The sequence below is a fragment of the Ursus arctos genome, unplaced genomic scaffold (genome assembly GCF_023065955.2).
Source record: "Ursus arctos isolate Adak ecotype North America unplaced genomic scaffold, UrsArc2.0 scaffold_7, whole genome shotgun sequence".
Taxonomy (NCBI): Eukaryota; Metazoa; Chordata; class Mammalia; order Carnivora; family Ursidae; genus Ursus; species Ursus arctos.
The window spans coordinates 7742708-7763686 of NW_026623089.1; the positions used below are offsets into that span (position 1 = coordinate 7742708).

A 20979-nucleotide genomic window follows, 5' to 3' on the forward strand; every position below is an offset into this window, starting at 1 on the left:
GTTGTTCCTCGTGATGAGAAATTCACAGCTTATCACTCAGTGAGACAGAAGGGTCTCCTTCTCGGCCACGTTAAATGGCCTTATTTCCTTGAAGGAAAAAATATACATAATCATTATTGATGGCACCTTATCAGAGGTCAGGAAGTTATTGATCAGTGATTTGCATGTGGATGCCAACAAATGGAGAATGATGAGGGGGCTCTCCAGGTTTCATTCTTGTCATCACCGTTCGGATGGCTACAGAGTGGTGGAGATGTCATGGGGTGAGGGCTGAAGTGGAAGACGAGAGCGTGCCCACCTCTTGGGGGCTCCTGCTGGAGGAAATAGGGCTGTTCACGTGTGTCACCGAGAAGCCGTCTGGTGGGCGCTCTGGGCGCACAGCCAAGTCGGGGCCAGCACAGCAGTCGGTGAGCCCCCCCAGGAGCCGTCAGCTGCTCTCCGCCGCCCAGCACCTCGGCGTCCGCCCCTGATTTTTTCTCAGAGCTCAGCTCTCCAAGACGTCTGACACGCAGAGCAGTAGCTGGGAGCGATGGCACCGCTCGGGCTCTCGAGACGGAGCTGATGCAGTCGAACCTTTCGTGTGCCTTGTGGGTGTGGGATCTCCGTGACTTCTCCTGTGAGCCTCCCTGGGAACTGACAGGTTAAAACCGACAGTCACTTTCTGGGGTGATGAAAGTCTTCTGGAATTGTCTGGTGATGATGCTTGTGCAGCTTTGTGTGTCTGCTAAAAACTACTGAATTGTTGATATGTCGATTACATCTCAATTTTAAAATGGTATGAACAAAACCATTCCAAAAGGAGGAGAAGCCAGCCTCCCTGAACTAGTGACGTTGAGCTGGAACCTGCCTGGGTCTCCTCGTTGCGGGAAGGCTGGCCGACAAGCACACCATCATTGAAGAGCCAAACCATTTAAATCAAATGAGCTGTTGCAGCAGCCAATGACTATCAGCTTATGTGCGTGCTCAAAGGTCACTCCGGGAGCTCTGAAATTCTAATAAATACCTGAACACCTTTTTGTGGTTGCTGCCATTTTCTGGACGCCCAGTGCGCTGCTCTGTGACCGCATCGGCTTTTCCTGATCGTGACGGTGAAGCTCGTCGTGTTTACCCTGAGCGTTTGCTGCTCTGTTACGCCTCGTGATTGCTTTTCTGTCCCCTGTAAGTTACTAACTAGTTCTCTTACAGCGTTCCAAATCACCGTGCACCTCAAACAAAACGCCAAGCCCATCGGCTCCACTGGCCAGCACCCCGCTCTTGTCAGCTCTTGATTTGGCTCTTTGAACTCTGAGGCCAGAGCTGAGGCCTGTTGTGTCGGGGGGCTTGGGGCTCAGGCAGCCATGGATTGGTTTGGGCTCCAGCTGCAAAGTCTCCTGGGCTGTGTAACCTTGGGAACTCCTTAATCTCTCCAAAAAGCCAGTCTTCTCCTGAGACAGGGTGATGACCTTGAGCTTGTGTCTCGGGTTGGGGGGCAGGTCTTGCACACGGAATGAGGACATGTGCGCAGTACCCAGCGCAGGGCCTGGGGAGGGGCGGCCGCATCAGGGGTGGACCACGAGCTGAAGCCCCTAGCACTTGCGCGAGCCTGACGTGCAGGGGCAGCCCACGGAGTAGTGGCTGCCGCCGTTGTTGCGGCGAGCAGGCCCCCCACCTCTGCTCACGTAGGTTCTGTGTCGTTGAAGAGAATCACCACTGGCCTTGGCATAACCGTCTTGATTTTACCCGGTGGGCCCTTAAGTGATGGCCTTGATAGCCACTCCTCTGTCCCCATGGGAGAGACGTTGTCCCTTCCAGAGGCCCTGGGTTGAGGGAGCCACCCCCCCCCTCAGGTACATATTCTCTCCCGCTCCCCCTTGCAGCAGTGCTGGGCCCCAGGACCCCCACCCTGCCCAGGCAGGAGCTGAGCGCACCTCCACGAGGGCTGAGCCCCTGTCATGGGGCCGCCTAGCAGCCTTTTAAAATAACCATAGCACAGAAGGCCTGGAATGTATTTGGACTTATATTTGGAATTACTCTTGGAAACAGTCCTGGCCAAATGTAACACCCATCTGTTTGGGATGGTTGAAGAGGAAGACAGCTAGGTAGTTCAGGAGAAGGGTCTTAGCAGCCCCTAAGCTGCAGGGGGGCTGGCTGGGGGTCAGGGTCAGCTGGCCCTCACTCAGCCCCACCAGCCTTGACTGCTCCTCCCATTGGGGCCACTCACTTCATGCTGGACTGTCCCAGCTGGAGACTTTTTGCCTTGCCTGAAACTAGTTCCCGAAGCTTCTACCTACTGATCAGTCAGTCCTTCAGGAGTGTGGTTCAGGTCTCCTTCCAGCCCAGGACAGCCTTATAGACATTGAAACTTATTCTTTCTTCTAAGTCTTTCTTCTTCAGATGGAACAGCTCCTTCCCCCCACCATTCAGTACCCAGCACTGAAGCAGGCAAGCATCCTTTGGGGTCCCAATCTGCCAGGGTGGAGCAGAGTGACACCCTTCCTCATTCTCAATGCCATACCTTTGTTAATGCATCCTGAGATTTGCATAAGTGTCTGGGAACTTCTGTGATGATTCATTACGAGCTTATGTCGGCTTAACCTGTGGTGTATTTTCCCTGCTGGCTTCTCTCCCCTACTTCATCATTCCACAGTTGGTTTGAAAGACCAAAATGTGGATAAATTTAGATTTATCTCTTGTTACATGGGTGTGCCTACTCCAGCTTTTGGATCCTTATTCTTGATATATTCGCTGCCCTTCTCAACATTTTCTGAATGGTTTTAAACCATCTAAGTGGCTTTCAGTCATCCTTGGTCACTACCTGGTCCTTTCCCCCTAGAAAGCAGCTGCGGGGAAATTATAGCATTGAGTATTTGCTGACATTCTTATGAAGCATGAGCCCCATTCTTCGGGGGATCCAAACAGCGCTCCCCCCAAAATGAGAGCTCATGCTTTTCCTTTGCCTTCTTTCTTGTGTCTCTGTGGAAAAGATGGCCCTGTGGCCCCATCCAGCTGCACATGCAGGACTCTGCCAGGGTCTCAGGGTAGGGGAGAGGTGCTGGCAGAAATGACTTGTCAGTCTTCCTGGCAATTCGGGATTAGAACCTGCCTGTGTTTCCTGGGGCTGTTGCAACAAATTTCTGTAAACCTGGTGGCTTAAAGCAACAGAAATGTGTTCTCTGGCAGTTCTGAAGGTTAAGCCTAAAGGCCAGGTATCAGCAGGGTAAGTTCCTTCTGGGGCTTCTGAGGAAGGGACTGTCCCAGGCCTGTGTCCAGCTGCTGCTGGTGGCTGACAGCCCTGGGTGGTCCCCGGCTTGTGGCAGTCATCACCCCATCCTCTCCCTCTGTCTTCACGTGGCCTTCTCCCCTGTGTCTCTGTCTCCTTTGTAAGGACACCAGTCATCAGATTTACAACCCACTCTATATCAACATAATTTCATCTGCAAAGACCCTATTTCCAAATAACATCCCATTTACAGGTACCGGGGACATGTTTTGGGGAGACCTATAGAATCCACATGGGAGGGACGGCCATTCGTTGTGATGAATAAAGTGTCTGCTCAGATGTTTTTGACAAAGTGGAACGTGAAGGACGTTTGGTTACAGATATACGTGCTAGCATGCATGTGGGCTCGAGGGAATCCTGAGGCCCACTGCACATTCTGTGGGCAGATCCAGGGTCCCTGGAGGGTCTGAGGGGCTCAGGATACCCGCCTCTGCTCTACTGAGGAGATAGGCCTGGCCTGGTTGTAAAAGGCCTTGAACCTGACTCCCAGAAGGTGAGGTCCTGAGTTCATTTCACCTCACCTCAAACAGATGAAAATCTGTAGTCCTCTCCACCATCCTGCCCCCTACCAGGGCTGGCCTGTCCTGGTTGGAACCTCAGACACGTTCCAGGTTGTTCCCTGGGATCACTTCCTGATCTCTCTCAGACACGTTCCAGATTGTTCCCTGGGATTACTTCCTGATCTCTAAAGAATTATATGGAATCAGCAGATTCTTCATGAAGTTACTTGATGTTTAAAATCGAGGCAGGTTTAGGGGCTCTTGTTTTATTTGTGAGCCAAACGTCCGCAAGAAATATTACTACAAAATCTCGGTATGGAAAGCTTGACCCAGTGGTTGGGTTTTTAGATAGTAATTTATGTGATAGAATTCCAGTTCCACCAGGGAATGTGGGTAGTCCTGTAGGAGTCCTTGGTAAGAACTCTGGTCTAGATTTCCTATTAAACACAGATTTTGATGACAGTTTCAAAGGTGTCTGTTACTTTTTCTGGACAGAGTTTCTTGGCCTGGGACATAATATCAGTGGGACTGGTAAGAAATGTGTGAGCGTGGAAGGGCACCGCATCAGACTCACGGCCACATGGTATGTGTGGCACATACGGCTGCATTGCTCTTTGGGGTCCAGGCAAATCTGATTTTGGCCTTTACCCGTCAGCCTCTAGGTTATACTGTGACCGGCCTGCAGTGATGGGTGTCGCGATGGACGGGTGATGTGGGACCCTGTAACAGGTGGATGTAATATCATCCTGGGTGATGTGCTTGGGTAGGCACGGATCTGGGGGGCGTGAACTCACCAGTCACTGAGCGTCACTAATGACGAGTCTGGAAACAGAGCCTTTTGAAGAATTTAACCAAACAGGCTGAGGTCTATAAAACTCTCCCATTCCAGGGTGTGTGTAGACTGTCTGTAGGCAGATCCCAGGCATCTCCAGACTTCTCACAGGTGTCCTCTGTGGACACGGGCTGTGGATGGATTCTAAAGTGTCGTGTCAAAGGCCCTGTGTCAAATGTCTGAGGAGAAGCAGCTCTGGCCGCTGAGAAGCCACGCTTGTGTTATCAGTACGTCTGCATACCCTCCTGGTAGAGGGAGGGGCACGGGAGGAACATTTGCAGCTGGCCTGTGCCATGGGGGCCCTGTGGTTTTGCCCCCATGGGTGTGGCTGAGTGCCGGGGTCAGGCCGGAGCGTGGGGAGTAGTTGGCAGGACGGATGTGTACTCCTCAGACATTTGGTACAGAGTAAGATTCACTGACTTGCCTTCACTGGAATGAGTGAAGCCACATTGGAGAAGTTGGGGAAGTACAAAGTATCGCGTTAGCAGGAGAGAGAACGTGAGTCCTTGGAGCAAGGAGGCCACCCTGCGTCAGCCGCATGTTCCCACAGGCAGGCCAAGGATAGTGCGTGAGGGAAGGGTGCAGTGCGGAGGTCACATCGGAGTGGGCATCAGAAAGGCAACAGGCAGAAATGAAGAAAAACAAAAGATGAAGACTTACCCTCTCTGCAAGCAGAAAGCAGGAAAAGGCATGGGAACTCACGACTCAGTTCTGTTAAAGAAAAGTTATTTGGTGACAGTGGCCTCACGGTACTGTCAGGCTGCAGTATACCGTCTTACCTGCTTTTATGGATGTTCAGAGTCCTCCAAACGAGGTGATTGGAAAAGTGCCACCGTGGTAGGTCTGTGACCTGACTCCATCCGATACAATCGGATGCCATCTGTGTTTTCAAAAATATAAAATATGCAGGTATGTGCTTGAGTAGGGAACAGAAAATTTCTAGAAGGCTATTTCAGCAACTGATAATGAAGGTCACCTTTGGGGAGCAGGACTCCCAGTTAGGACCACCGGAGAAACTGGGCAGGAAGACTTTCCATGGGAGCTGCATTTATTATGTTGTTATAACTCATCTTGTCTTACTGTTTGTTTATGTGATGTAAGAAAAGAAATATTCCATGCTTAAAAAAAAAAACTATCTGTAATGCTGAAAGTCCAATAAAATATATTTGCAGAGGATTTATTGAAGGAAGGAAGGATAGAAAGAGAAAGAAAGAAAGTGAGCAGACCCTTATCCTGGTGCTTGTTCAAGGCTGGAAGGCAGACTTCATTCAGGACCATTGCACGTGGTTCGGGACACAGCGTGGGGACAAAGACTGGCCTCAGCTCTGGGTACAGCAGGGAAAGGTGGGAACTTACAGCCAAGGAGGAGTGGGGGTTGAGGGGTTGGAAATTACTGAGAGGACACATCGGGGTAAGCGGGTCAGGGTTTTTACCAACCCGACCTAGCAGGATTCCGGCTGAAGGCAGGCTGAGGGGGTCAGACATCTCCTAGGGGAGGCGGCGGGGAGGGGGGACCAGGAACCCACCACATATGGAGGATAATCAGATATCAGAGGGTGGGGGATTCTGGCTAAACCGACCTAGCAGTATTCTTGCTGAAATTGGGCAATACACGGAAATTGGGCAATTCACGGATGGATGTGGCCATCTATAAGGTGAGGCCTAGTTGGGAAGAAGGTTTAGAGGCGCCCCAGTAAAGTTCGGTCAGGGAGTGGCAGCGCCAGTTCCTGTAGGAAGACATGACACATCCCTGTGGTGGGATCTGTGTGAACGAACCCATGGACAAACAAACAGGGTTACAGGTGACTGCATGCATATGCGGGGGGGGGGGGGGGTTTATATTGTGTTAAAAAGTAGGTTCCTATCAATCTAGAAAGACACATCTCACAATTTTTTTTTTTTAATGTTTGAAATGTCTATGGAATGGGCAGGAATTTCACAAGGAACTGTAATGTTGTAAGAGCGACAGATGTTCTTGTTGCCTCAGATGGAGGAGAGAGAGATCGGAAGGAGCATAACATTTTCATGGCCTGTCTTCGCTCTTGACAGTTTCTAAGCTTACTGGGACAGGGAAAGCAGGGCTGCATGCTCAACAGGCTGCAAAGGATAAAGAAAGTACTGGTGGCTTGTCTGGGGCCAGTGTAGATGAGTCTGAGCCCAGGAGAGTCTGGGTGGCCCTGGCAGAGGTGGGAGGTATGAGAGGAGTTGGGAAAGTGGCCCATCCACAAGGGAAAAAGAGAAATGGCAGGGTCCTAATGAACAAGATGAGATCGTGTGATTGCATATTGATTGTCATTGTCACCCAAGGAGCGTGATTTCCCATTCCCGGGTGGTAAAAATATCCATTTATTTTATTCACAGGTTGTACTCCGACTATCTCTACTTCGCAAGTTCGAATAAATCTGCCGATGACTTCCATGAAAAAGTGACGGAAGCTCTGCAGCTGTTTGAAAATTGCATGCTCGATTATTCCTTGCGTGCCTGCGTCTACAACAACACACTCAACAATGCCATGCCTGTGCGTATCCTGGAAGCCCGGCTCCCCTCAGAACAGGCGCCTTGGTGCTTATTATGCAGGCAGCATGGTGGATGGGATGGAAGCATAGAAACACAGAGAAGCATTTGAATGTGCAGATGCCTCTCCCCATGCCTCTGAGCGGTGCTAATGCACACACAAATATGCACGGACGTAAAAACTGAAAGGGATGGGCCCTTTCAGCTGGCACCAGGCTTTCTTCCCTGCTCATCTCCCCAGTACAACACTCTCTCCTCCCTCTGCAGGGAATGAGGGCACATTTAAGAAGATTACCATGTAGTGAGGCTCTGAAAACGCACCCTGCAATTAGGATTGGCAGACACAGGGACCCAGCTCTCAAATGGTCTTAAGCGTGTTCTCCAGTGGTGGATTGCTCTGGTGGTTTAACATATTGCCCACCAATGACTTCCAGTGTTTCTTCGGCAGGGCCTAAACAGAAAAATGTTTTCCCTTGATCTCTCTTTTCTTTTCTCTTTTTCGCTTTCCGGAATCTAGCTATACATTCTTGCCTTCTTTTATGCAAAAAAAGCTGCTGGTGGTGAATTCAGCACACTTTGGCTAAGGGTGGTTTTCTACCGCACAGCTCCTGGGTTGTGTGCATGTCTTTGCAGTAGATTTGTGCAGCGGGAAAGCCTTCCACTGTAAAAGCCGGTGCTGCCTCTGTCCTGGGGTGTGGTTCACAAGTGGTGCTCTGTGGAGCGCATCATGTGGTAAGGCAGACAGATGTGCTGGAGGTGGAGGCTGGGAACCCCCTGGGCGTGGGGAGTTCAAGGTCAGAGAGTTTCACCCCCTCTTTTTTGTTATCAAGGCCATCCTCTCTGGAAGGCAGGGTACTACTTCTGGCAGGATGCACTGGGCCTTGAGTTGGATTGAGGCTCTCCTGCCAGAGTTTTTAGTTTGTCAGAGAAGCTGCAGACAAGGACACAGATCCGCACAGAATCTGGCCAGAATCTGGTAGGGTAGAGGAGTGGCCTGTGGAGCCAGACGATGCAGTTCCCAGCCTGGGTATTTACTAGCCATGTGACTCTGAACAGTTGTTGTAGCTTCTCTGAGACTCCATGGCTTCCTCATAAAACGGAGTTAATACCACTGCTTTATTGGGCTATTGTAAGGATCAGAGAGATAGTTCATTCACATGGAGGGGAGAAATAAATAATCCTTTTCTTCCAGCCATCGTAAAGTCATTGGTTGGGGCCCCGTAAATCAGACTGACAAAAGACAGTTTCACAAGAGGAAAAAACCCCAGAAATTTATTAACGTGTGTGTTGCAGATACACATGTCCCTGATGAGTAACTCAGAAAGATGGTTAGAACTCAGGCTTATATAACGTCTTAATAGGAGAAGAGTACATTTGTAGAGAGGTGACCAGACAAAGGGAAAGGACTTTGAGTTTCTAGAACAGCAAATTGTGGGAAGGCAAATAAATGTATGAGGGAACTAATGGCTGGTGAGGGTGAGTTTTACTGAGGTTTGTTATGTCAGGTCCTTGGTGCTGTCTTAAGGCTGACAAAGGTCTAGAGTTGTCTCCAGTGATAAACTTTGGTCCATCCTGGTGGAGAGGGGAGGAAGGGCACCCTTACAAATTTATGTACCGCTTGTAGGCCAACAGGGTGAGGGCAGAGAGCTTTTCTTATATCTGTGTTTTCAGTTGCCTTCAGCTCAAAATAATCCTTATACCAAAGTGGTATATTTTGGGGCAGCATATTCTGCCATCCTTCACGTGCATTCATTGTCTCGCTGTGTCTGTGCCTGGCACCTGGGCTGGTACTGCAGCTGTGGTAGGACAGGCATGTCCTTGGGTTCCGGTGCAGCCCCATCCCTAGTGGGCAAGTGACATAGAGGCTGGGGCAGGAGCTGTGGCCCCCAGCAGAGGCCACCTGGACACAGGGCAAGGGGGACTTCCTAGGAGAGGTAATGTTTGAGCTGAGCCTTAAAGGGTGAGTCATCCAGGGACATGGAGGTAGTGAGCTGTTCAGGTGAGGGGAACAGGATACACAAAGGCCCAGGGGTGGGCACGGAGGGCGTATGCTACAGCTGCTATAGCACATGGTTTTGTGGGTGGTGGGGTGATGGCAAGAGGGAGGTATGAGCCTGCATCACCAAGGATCTGCTGTACCTTGGAAGTCTGGACTTCATCCTGAGGGAGATGAGTCCTCAGGGAGGGCTTAAGGAGAGGATAGTTGTAGCAGTTTTGCATTTGAGAAAGATGCCCAGTATACGGGGCCCCGGGGGGTGGGAGGGTGGGTTGTCTCCCAGAGACAGGGAGTCTGGGGTGGGTGTGGGATGGGATTTCTGGAAGAGAACTGGTGGTGGAGCAGGATAGGAGAGAATGGAAGTTTCTAGAAATAATTAGAAGGAATAGTGGTAAGGATGTGCAGGTGGATTAGATGAGGTGGCGGGATCAGAGGGGAAACCACGTGTTTTCTGGTTGGCGTGTCAAGTACCGTATTTGCTTCAAAATGGCTCTGGCTCTTAGCTGTTGCTTTTATTATGATTATTTATGACCGTGAGGGTCATCCATGCAGGGCCTGCTGGAGAGACATTTCCTGAAAATTCATTGATGTGGTGTGAAATGGGGACGGGCCTCACTCACAGCTGGGACTCAGTTCGTCCCCAAGGACATACACTGGGTGCCCATTCTGTGTTCAGCACTGTGCTCAGTTCTTTAAGAAACCCCAGCCAGGACGTGACCTGGAAGGGAGGGTGGGCATGAGGCAGGACAGGGAGAGTTGAGGTGACCCTTCCAGCTAGCGTGGTTCAGAGAAGGTGCTGGAACCATCCTCTCCCAGTGCTGCATAGCACGCTTGTCGAGAGATGAAATGGTTACTCAGAGACCAATAATTTGGACCAAAGAGAGGCCCAAAGGGGCTGCAGGGCCTGGCACAGCAAGGAGTGCAGTCACGGAGGTGAAGCCCCTAGTCCGGGTGGACTCTTGGTTTTATCGTACAACGCAAAGTATGCGGAAGCAAGGAGGGAGAGACAAGAAGGCCATCACATGGGGGGCCGCTGGGAGCTGTGTATGTGACTGTTGGCTCGGATCCTAGCGAGGCGTGAACTCGGGGGCTGTAGAGCTTGGGAGAACTGACCTCAGCAGGCCTCGCTATCTTATCCATCATCGCTGTTTTCAGCGCAGACTGATGGCGGGAAGAATTGACTTTTGCCACATGCACAGAGCTGTTGCCATTCATGCGTGTTCCTGTTCTTATCGCCTCTTTTACCCGCTGAGGTCTTGCTCTCCCACATCCCAGACTGTGTGAGTACTGAGTACTCTCTTCAGGGAATCACGCGTTAGACAGAGGGAGGCACAGGCGTGGGCTTTACTTCGGGCCTTCTACAAGCAAGCGCTTATGCTGGCTGGATTTGGGTGGGGAAGGCCAGGCACGTGGGGTGGAGCTCCTGACTGGGGGTGCGGCTTATTTCAGGGGCTTCACATTGTGTCTGTCTCATGGAGGAGTGAATGTCTGACGTAAGCGGGTTGTAGAGAGTGAACGTCCGTGGCACCGGGCACTTTGCGCCCCCCAGAACTTGCCGGGCCTCCAGCCCCTCGGCACCTTTGCCTGTGAGAGCAGGACGATGGGATCTGACCTTTGTTCACTCCCGACGCTGCACCAGGCACTGCCTCGAGCTCTTCTGGTGCATCACGTTCTGCCCTTCGCTCTGCCCTGAAATCCATGCCCATTTGACAGATGAGGACACTGAGGCCCACAGACATGAACTCTCCCACCCGGAGACTTAGAGCTGGTAACAGGCCTCGTGTTTGCCTCAGGTCCTGTGGCCTTTCAGACTCACGGCATTTCTACCTTAGCTGGCTGGCTCCTAAAAGCAAAGGTCCAAACTGGCTTTTTTTCATTTAATCTCAGGTTTTGCTGAGGATGACGAGCTGGTGGCTTAGCAGACACCTCTGGTCAGAGAGAGATGCCCAGGGGCAGGACGGGTAGACTGGACAGGGGCTGGCAGGCATCACAGATCGCAGATTGGCCGTTACTCTTCAGCCCCTGGCCAGCTCCTGGGGGAAGAGCCAGGCAGTCAGGAGCAACGGGGAATCCTCCTTTCGGGGGTGAATCTTCAATTCTCGGATGGGGGAAGCAGATTTCCCTCCAGCTGTGAATCCCAGCTCAACCACAGCACAGGGAGGGCGATCTTTTTCAAACACAGGTGGACCTTGGTGCTACCCTCCCTGCAGACGTTCACGGCCTTCCTGTGGCACCGGAAGGTACCAGCCAGCCCGGCCTCCTCCTCCACCTCCTCCCGGCCGCCCCTCCACACCACTGTGCTGCAGCCACATGCTCTCCTGTCAGGTCCTCAGGCCAGCCTCTTTCCTCAGAGCCAGGGTTTGCAAAGCGTTTCCCTGGACCAGCAGCATCAGCGTCCCCTGGAAATTTGTCACAAATACAAACTATCAGGCTGAGCCGCAGACCCCAGAATCGAGCACCTTGGGGGTGGACCCATCAATCTATCTCACAGCCCTCCAGGCCGATCTATTGTCCCCTTAGGTTGGAGAAAGGGGTTCTAGCGCCTCTTCCCACTTCCTCTCCCAGGGACACACTTCTGGGTGTGGCAGGGCTTCTTATTCTCCGGGTCTTGCTTTCATCTGACCCCTGTTCTCTGTCCCCACCCTGCTTGTTTCCCTGTAGCATGGGCCACAGCCGGTGGTTCCAGGTGTTGGTTTCTTCAGCAACTTAGCTCTGTGTACCCCCTGAGGCTCCAGGAGGCCAGGGGCCATGTCGGTTACATAGCAGCACGTCTCCATTGGTTAGTGGGGCACCTGGCATGCTGCATGCCCTTGGTTATTTGCAGAATGAATGAATGAATGAATAAGGAGTTTTTGACACTAGCGGATAGCAGATGGGCTGGGTGGGGAGTTCCGCCTGAAGCCCCGATCGGGAATGGAGATGCTCGGCATGGCGCCTGTCTGGGAAGAGCCCTGTACCCACCCCTCCTTGGCTCTGTCTCTGTGTGGGGGAAAAGCCCCAGTGGCGGGGACCTGGCACCAACTCCTCCTGCTGGTGGGCCTCCCAGCTGACCCTGGGGCCGGCCCTCACCCCTCCCTGGGCTTCCCTTTCTCCATCAAGAGTTGGCTGGGGCCGATCACTGCAAAGGCTTCTCAGTTCTGATGTTTTGTAATTTTAAATCTATCAGACACTTCCCCTAAATACCGTATTTATCTTCATTCCATTTTGATTCTCTGACCTCTGCGGGGGAAAGACAAAGAAGAACAATTCTGAGGGGGCCCGTCCTCGGTGTGTCTTAATGGTGCCCGGTTGTGGTAATGATGCTGCACGCACCAGAAAGTGTCACTCGGGGCGGCCAGAGCTTTCATGGAGTGGGCCAGAAGAGGGGGTGTTCAGGGGACTGGGGAGCCTGTAGCTGTGAGAGCCAGCCCACCTCCCTTCCGCTGCAGAGCCCCCCTCCCCCGCCGGGGCCATCGCTGCCTCTGAGGGAAGAGCTTGCTGCAGGAGGGCCTCAGCCAGCAGGTCGTCGTCCTCCTGGGAGCGGCGGTGGGGGCCCTGCCCACGATGGGCACAAGCGGGCTTGCAGAGAAAGTCTGTCACCTGTAGCCAGGTCAGGAATGGGTTCCCGCATCCTGTCGCAAACCCCAGCTTCCTTCATTCTAGAAAGCTCAAGTCCCAAAGGCAGGTTCTCTGGAAGAGATGGCCCTCGTGAGGCTGGTCCTCCGGGATAGGGGCTGGCATGAGCCTGACAGAATCGACGTGCTCTGTGAGGCTGAGGGCTCAAGAAGACCTTCTCATAATGGTTTGTCCTGTGTTACAGGGTTTCGGAGGCTGGCACGTACTCCTTTTCTCGGTGGCTTTGGCCCAGCCTGAGGTCGTCTTTATGGGTTGGCGCACAAGGAAGCAACAACCTGGGGGCTGGCGGCAGCTAATGAATTTTGGAGACAGCTTATCCCCTCTCACTGTTTTTCTCCCTCCGCGTCCTCCCACATGATTAGAAAAATAATGAAATGGGAAAAGAATAGCGGGAGAGCAAAGTGGGAGTGCGGCCGGCCTCGTGCGGCAGGGATGACAGAGGAGCCCCAGCCCTCAGCTTAAGGAGCCGAGGCTTGGAGGGGGCGCCTGGGGGCTGAGCACACACCAGACCAAGAGCTTTCCACACGGGGACAGTGGGTGGGCTGGGCGTGGGGACGGCATGGCCAGGCCACCAGTGGGGACAGTTTACGCTGGTGGCAGCCGAGGGCTGGCTGCTCAGAGACTGGACAGGAGCACCAGTGAGGAGGCCGTGATGGCAGGGTGTGACCAGAGGGGCTGGCATGAAGCGGGGCCGAGGCAGCAGATGGAAACGTTGGGGAAGGTCGCTGAGGCAGAGCTGCAGACAGGAAGTGGAGCAGAGTCCCCAAGACTTGGGGAGGGCGGGGAGCAGGAGTAGGAGCGCAGGAGAAGGGGCCTCAGGGCGGAAGGGGAGAGGGCTGTTCTCCTGAAGTTTTGAAGAGCTTAGCAGCAACTGGGAAGTTAGTGGGAAGGCGCCAAGACCACTCTCACTTCTGACACGTTTGTAAGTCGGGGGTCCCCAAAACCACTTCTGGGTTTCAGTAAGTCACTGGAAGGAATCACGGGGCACACTGAAGACTGTGGTACTCGTGGCTACAGTTTACAGCAGGGAAGGGGTACCCGTTAAAACCCGCGCAGGGGAGAAGCACACGACCCGCACCAAGCCTTGGCAACCAGGGAAGCCAGCCAAACCTTGATGGTCAGACTGTTTCCTGGAGCTCAGTCGCATACCACCTTTACTGTCCAGCCCCTGCTGCAGGTCAGACTGATCCTGCGTCCCCCAAAGCCCCCGTCGTAACTCATGCTATTTACTGTCGGGGGGCCTGGTGCCCCAGGCGAGCAAAGATGCTTATCAGGCAGGACATCCTAGGTGACCTAGAGGTCACCTCCCAGGAGGCGAGGACAGGGGCCAGACTTCCCTTTGGATAAGGTTAATTCTTCAGTGTGCAATCTTGCCAGTTGGGTGTGAGAGAAGGCACAGCAGGACGGGGATCCCAGACACGCAGTGGCCTTATAGAGCACTGCTGCGTTTGGGTGTCCACACAGCCGCCTGGTCACGGGTGTTCGGGTGGCCCCGGGCACTCGGCGGCTCACTCTGCTGGCCTGTGCCCCAGGCGGTTTTCACAGCCGTTGTGGGCTGGGTGTAGGAGCAGAGACGGCCAGGTCACTGTGCAAAGAATGTTTGCACTGTCCATGCGTGCGTTCTCGGCCTCTTCCTTCACCTGAGTCTTTGCCCCGAAACGTGTCACGCCGCTATCTACAGGGTCATCGTGAGGATTCAGGGTGACCCTGAGTAGGAACCTTTTGTGTGGGGAGCTTGAAACCGTCCGTGAGGACTCAAGAACGCGTGGCTTTTAAAATCCATCCTTCGCAGGCAGTCCTTCGCTTGGATAGCTCTTCTGGTGTTGGCTCGTCCGCGCCGTAATGCTTCGGGGAAAGTGTTGGGGGAGTGGCTCCCGAAGTGACGCCCGCTTCTTCCTTCGTTCTAGGTGAGGCTGCAGGTCGGGCTGTATGCTGTGTACCTTCTGGACTGGCTCACTGTCTTTAACAAAGAACAGTTCCTCATTCTTCGCCTGGAAGACCACGCATCCAACGTCAAATACACCATGCACAGGGTCTTCCAGTTTCTCAACCTCGGTAGGAACGTCACGCGGGAGACCGTGGAGCTGGCTTGGGCTCCGTGGACCCCGGCTGGCCGTGGTGCTCTCTGAGTCATGCGCAGACTCTGTGCGCTGGGCCGGGCCGGGCCAAGCTGGGCAGCTAGTTCAGTAACCCTCCGTCAAGTGCAGGGCCTGGTGCCGGGGTGGTGAGGGGTTCATTATCCGGAGCTTTCAGTCCAGCAGAGGGAGACGGGAAGGGCACAGCTCAAGTAACCAAGTAACTGGTAGAATGATATGGGGGAAGGGTAGTACCCTCGCAGCAGGTTCGTACACATGACTTGGGGTCCCAGCTGCTGAAGGATGGAATGGAAGGCTTCATGGAAGGAATGGTCCGTGAGCTGAGCCTTAAGGATGAAGTGAGAGGTCAGTGTGTGGCTGGGACAGTCCTGCGGAAGCCACAAGGCTTGAAAGAGGGAATGGACAGGTCATTGCATCATCCCAGGTTTTGGGGGACCCCTGGAGTTGGGGCTACATGGCTGAACAGCACGTCTAGGAAGGTCCGCTGCTCCCCGCCATGGCAATGGCCGGTGGGGGTGGGTATGTGGGCACGGAGGACTGCCCATGTGGATGGACACCCACGGACTGCTTAAAAGTCTAGAGCAGAGCTCATATCCCTTCCCAGGACACCTCCCGAGGCCCTGTCTAATGATCTGGCCTGGGAATTTTGTTGATGGAATATTTCTTGAAGTATGTTCACCTACCACTGGCCTTGGAACCCTTTTGTCACGGGTGAGCTGGTGACATGAGGCAGTGTGATTACTTTTCCCTTTGAAGGCCCAGAACCATTTTTCTTTGTTTTGGCCACTGGTAGATTCTGTTGCATTGATGAGCTTGGCTTCAGCCCCTGACAGGAAGGCCTGTGCTGTTCCTTCTATCACACACATCCCAGGGACACTGGAATAGGGTTTTCCGTGTAAAGGCTCAGGACTTCGGCCAAATTCCGAGGGCCTAAGCAGTGATCTGGTTGGTTAAGCCAGTGAGAGGCCTGTGGTCCAGAGGGCTGGGGATGGCGGTGGCTGGCTTGTTCCCGGGCCTGTCTCCCCACAGATCCCCTTGCTGCAGGTGGAGTTTCAGCTCATGGGGTCTCTGGGCACAGGTGGCCTCCCCCAGCCCCATCTCCACCATACTAGCACAATACACAAGGTGAAATAGGGCCCAGCCACAGGCCCTTTGCATCAGCAGCCTGAAGCAGAAATGACACCAGCAGAATTCGGTCAGGCTGGTCAGCAGGAAAATCTGAGCACATGGACCGTGCCAGGCAGGTTAGATAGTTATCCAGGGATAGGCTGACGGCCACGAGAGCTGGCCCTTTGTGGCTATGTGGCCACGAAAGCAGGAGGTGAGGCTGGGTGAGGCTGCATCCCCCAGTTCCCGCCGCACTTCCAGGGGCAGGTGTGCAACCCCAGGCCAGGAGTCCCTGCTCTTTCATGTGGGCACTTCCGCTTTCCACCCTCAGCAGCTCCAGGATGGGTCCAGCTGAGGAATTTTCATCTCCCAACACTTCAGGGGCACTCCTGTCTCAGCACGAAGCATGGCTGGGATTTTCAAAGTTCCTTCCTGCTGTGCCTCCGGCCTCATGGGAGTTTTTCTCTGTGTTCCAGGGCCCTTAGGTGAGAAACAAGAGACCCTAATGACAAAGAGCCCTGCGTCCAATACGCGGCGTCCCGAGGACCGGAACCTGGGGCCCATGTGGCCAGTCACCCAGAGGATCCTGCAGGACTTCTACGGGCCCTTCAACACCAGGCTGGCGCAGGTGCTCGCTGACGAGGCGTTCGCCTGGAGGAAGACCTGAGGGCCGAGCTCCCGCGGCAGGTTCCACTGTGCCACCACGGAAGAGTCTCTTTGGGGTGGGGGGGGCCCTTTTACTCACAGCGTGGAGAAGACCCTGAGATTCTTCTTCCCCTCCCTAGGCACGTGTTTAGTATAAGCATTTGTGGTGTGAAATGACCTGGCAACTGACCCTTCTCAGAGCTCCTCCCTCCAAGGCCATCGGGAACTCCACCTGGGAAACCGTTCCCTCCTGCACTGGAGCTACCGGGCTGAGGGGGTGAGGCGGGCGGCGCTGGGCGGGGGCCGTGGGGGAGGTGCGGCTGGGGTGCTGATGCTGGGATCTGATCAAGCACGCCAAGGTCACGCCACCACGCTGGAGGTCATGTCACCATGTCAGAGGTCACGTCACCATGCTGGAGGTCATGTCACCACATTGGAGGTCACGCCACCATGCCAGAGGTCACACCCCACACCGGAGGTCATGTCACCATGCCAAAGGTCACGTCACCACGCTGGAGGTCATGCCACCACACTGGAGGTCACGCCACCACGCTGGAGGTCACGTCACCACACCGGAGGTCACGCCACCACGCTGGAAGTCACATCACCACGCTGGAGGTCAAGTCACTGTGCGAAAGGTCACGTCACCATGCTGGAGGTCATGCCCCCATGCTAGAGGTCACACCACCACTCTAGAGGTCATGCCACCACGGTAGAGGTCACACCACCATGCTAGAGGTCACGTCACCATGCTGGAGGTCATACCCTGATGCTAGAGGTTCGTCACCATGCCGGAGGTCACGTCACAGCACTGCCGGAGCTTGCGCTTCCATTCAGTTCTGAAACACGTTCAGGTCAATACCTTTATTTGGGCAGAGAATGGAGGCTCTTTCCTTTTTCTCCCTTTACTCCAAAGCCCACCCTGTATTCTCTTCAGATGTAAACCCTGTTCACTTCACTTTCACGGGAGAGAAGAGAGAAAAAACTGTCGATTTTTTGTGGCACATTCGTTTCTCGGATCATCTCCCATTCTGCCCTTGCGTTACTTACGTTTAACTAGAAAATGAATGTTTAAAACCACTTTCTGCATTTTGTTAGCCATAGCTCTCTTTTCTGCCTCTTTACATGTTTCTTCCAGAGTTTATTCCGTTTATAATCAGAATACATATTCAGTTTATAATTGGAAGGGAAGTTTTTGCTGTTAATGCCAGACTGAGCAACTTCCAGGAATTGAACTCTTCGTGGGAAATCTGGGTATCTTGGACCCTCCTCTTGCACTCAAGGTCACCAGCAGGCCTGGAGGGTGTTTCAAGTTGTAGTTTTGGCCACAGACACACTCTGTTGCTCTGCCTTCCTCTGGGAATGAGCTCGCTATGCACGTTCTCCACCACGTGCGGCTGGAGGCCCCTACTATGTTCCCAGACTACAAGATGCTTGCATTCTGTTTCAGAAACAGTGCGTGAGCTGTACGTGGGCCGAGCCCGGTATGCTGGGACTCTTAATGGAACTTGCTGGGCCACTTGGCAGCTTGGTTTACCAATGGATGGACTAAAGGTCTCGTCATTTCTTGGAAGTGATGGGGAGAGATTGAAGAGGACACTGGAACCCACTTGGCACGCAGCCCCAGGTGGGACCTCAATGAAGCTTTGCCCTGGAGTGTTTTCAAGGGAAGCTTCCTGCGAACCAGAGCTCTCTGGTCAAGGTCCCATAACGCCAGAGTGAGAGAGTGCAGGTGCCTTCGTGTCCAGCCATCGCTCGCAGACATGCGGATTTGCTCAGCCGTCCAGCCGAGCCACCGCAATCTTTCTGCCGTCAGGAGTGGGATGTGCAGCCCGTTTGAAGGCATGCAGAGGGCGGTCAGAACTGGACGGCCGAGCCATTTCTGCTCCTGAAGGGGCTGTGTGTCCTGAAGACCCACTTTGTGGGACAATCCCCCCTGTCCCTTTCCCTCACAGGCCGCACGCGGAGCGGGGCGCGTGGGGGAATCTGGCCTTGGCACGGTGGGGGGCGGGGGGCGGGGTGCTATCACTTAGGCGTGCGTGTGTATTTATTTGCAGTAGACGGTGTGTGTGTGCGCGTGTGGGCACCGTTCCTGAGTGCGCTCCCTTCTAGTTCTGTGGCTGTTGGGGCGCCTCCGCTCTGGACACCACCTTCTCATGGATTAATTTCTCTGCCGACGGACTTGGAATTTCCAGTACACGTTTCGCTATCTACTCCAACCACAGCGACAGCAAAGGACTTTGCCTACACACTCCCGTGCATGTGAATAACATGTGGTGTGATTCTGCTTCTTACAGAAGTATTACCGGAGCTATTATTTCCAATATTATTTGGTTTATTCTACAAATCTTTTTATATACGCGGGCCCAGCCCTTCGTGCCGGTCCGTGCCGTCCAGACAGTTTCTGTCAAGGGGCCTTTCGCTGGAGGGCGTACGTGTCGCCTCTGCTTTCTCGCGTCCAGGCCCGGTTCTCCTTGACAGCCCCGGGCGGTGGCCCTCGAGCCTGTCATCCAAAACCAAAGTGAAAGCATTTCTCATGACCTGGTATTGAAGTGACTTTGTGTCCCCAAAGCTGTGTATTGGACTATATTCAGTTGTACACCCTTAGTAGTGGAGGTGTGTCCAGTGAGCCAGAGTTACGCTGTACTTTTATTCATATTTAACATTAAATGTGGACCCCTGTGACTCGTCCCAGGAGTGCATGCCGTTCCTCGCCCACCCGAGCCCCCGTGGTGGGTTCTCCGTGGCGTCTGCCGCCCACAGAGGAGTCAGAAATCGTCCGGGGTCTCACGTGCGGGCTCCCCGCACACACTGGGTGAGGGGGCCTCCTGCATACGGTCACGGGAGAGAGAAGAGCACAGAAAGAAGGCTCTGACGTGACCAGTGACTCCCCACGAGCGGCCTGCTGTGGGTGTGCGTCCGGGTGCCAGGGCCCTCCCGGACCCCAGACGGGCCTCACGTGGACGTCAGGCATGTGCGTGTGAAGGTGGGGTGACTGACCACAGGCCCCGCTCCTCCCAGAGGCTGCTGTCAGCATGGCTGCTGCCCTCATTCCCGGGGCCTGGCCGCAGGGACAGTGAGTTGGAGACTCCTGCTATCACCGGTGTGTGTCACTGTCACTAGGCACTCGGGGTGCCCTGGCTGCACTGGGATAGAAAAGATGGGATTGTCTCAAGTTTGGATTTCTGGAGCCCTGGGCTATCCTGGTTGCAGTGTGGCCCATGGGTGGGTCCCCTAATTCTGGAAAGACCCCCTGGAGAGTCTCTCTCCCAGCACCGCCCCCCATAGTGGTGTGTTGTGTGAAGGGGACCAGTGAGTCTAGACCTGGAAAGAGGAGGACCCCATCTCTTGATGAGGGAGCCAGAAACAGCTTGGCTCAGCAGAGAAAATAGGCCCGAGAGGAGAAGGGGGGGGGTGGGACACGAGGGGCAGGATGGACGGGTGAGTCTGGAAGGTTGATTGATTCCCTGTCCCGGGAGCCTTTCCGGAAACCCTCTCCGTGTGTGGACACTCACCCCTACTCGGGAACCAGCTAACGTGTTGATACAGATCGTCTGGGTCTTAATGTAAGCCTCCCTTGGAATGCCCTCTTCCCAAACGCCCCTATCTGGGAACTGAAGCAAAGACGGTGCTCTGGAGGAATTTCTGGCCTCAGCCAGCAGGAGAGGGAGCGAGGTCGCGGTGTGGGCGGGTGTTTTCCTGTTGCTCCAGAAATCTCACCCTGTGGGTAGCCACTCTGCTTGTGGGCGAGGCAGATCCTGTTAAGACTCGTAGGAAGAATCACCTTCCCAGAACCTCCCCGGGCCAGGCTCCTGCCGAGCCGCAGGGAGAGGGCAGGCCCGTGGGCGGGACCCCAGCAGCCCGAGCACCAGTGGCCCTGGGGAACTGGATTAGTATCCCTCGGCTGTTGGAACACATTGTGCCAAACTTAGTGCCTTAAAACAACACAAGTTGATGGTCTGGCAGTGGTGGAGATCTGAAATCCAAAATCAGTCTTGTGGGGCTAAGGCCCAGGTGTGGGCTCTGTTCCTTCTGGAAATGCTAGGGGAGAATCTGCTTCGCTGGCTTTTCCAGCCTCCAGAGGCCTCCCCTTTCCAACGTTGGGGGCCCCTGAGCCCGTCCTCAGTGTAGCATCTTCGAATCTCCCTCTGTGGTCACGTCACCCTTCTCGCGACTGTCCCCCTCGCTTCCCTCGGAAGGACTCTGGTGATGACTCTGGGCCCAGTGGGATAATGCAGGATCTTCTCCCCAGCTCAGGGTCACATCTGTAAAGGCCTTTTTGCCATATAAGGTGACTAATTTACGGGCTCCAGGGATTAGGGTATGGACATCTTCGGGGGTGACTGTTCGGCTGCGCATAGGAGGGTGGCCCAGCGAGCCAGTCAGGCAGTCAACGGAGTCGTGCCCCTGGCTTG

At 54.1% G+C, this 20979-nt stretch overlaps 1 protein-coding gene across 5 annotated transcripts in view; it reads left to right on the forward strand.

Moving 5' to 3' along the window:
* Positions 1 to 19254, forward strand: part of CHST15 (carbohydrate sulfotransferase 15) — a 91414-nt gene extending 72160 nt beyond the window's left edge. For all 5 annotated transcript variants that reach the window (XM_057308560.1, XM_026494336.4, XM_048219067.2 and 2 more), the window contains 3 exons: positions 6953 to 7109; positions 14624 to 14771; positions 16396 to 19254. In XM_057308560.1, the coding sequence (XP_057164543.1) occupies positions 6953 to 7109; positions 14624 to 14771; positions 16396 to 16586 (496 nt within the window). In that variant the 3' untranslated portion in view covers positions 16587 to 19254. The remainder of the gene's footprint in view (positions 1 to 6952; positions 7110 to 14623; positions 14772 to 16395) is intronic.
* Positions 19255 to 20979: the final 1725 nt, after the last annotated feature.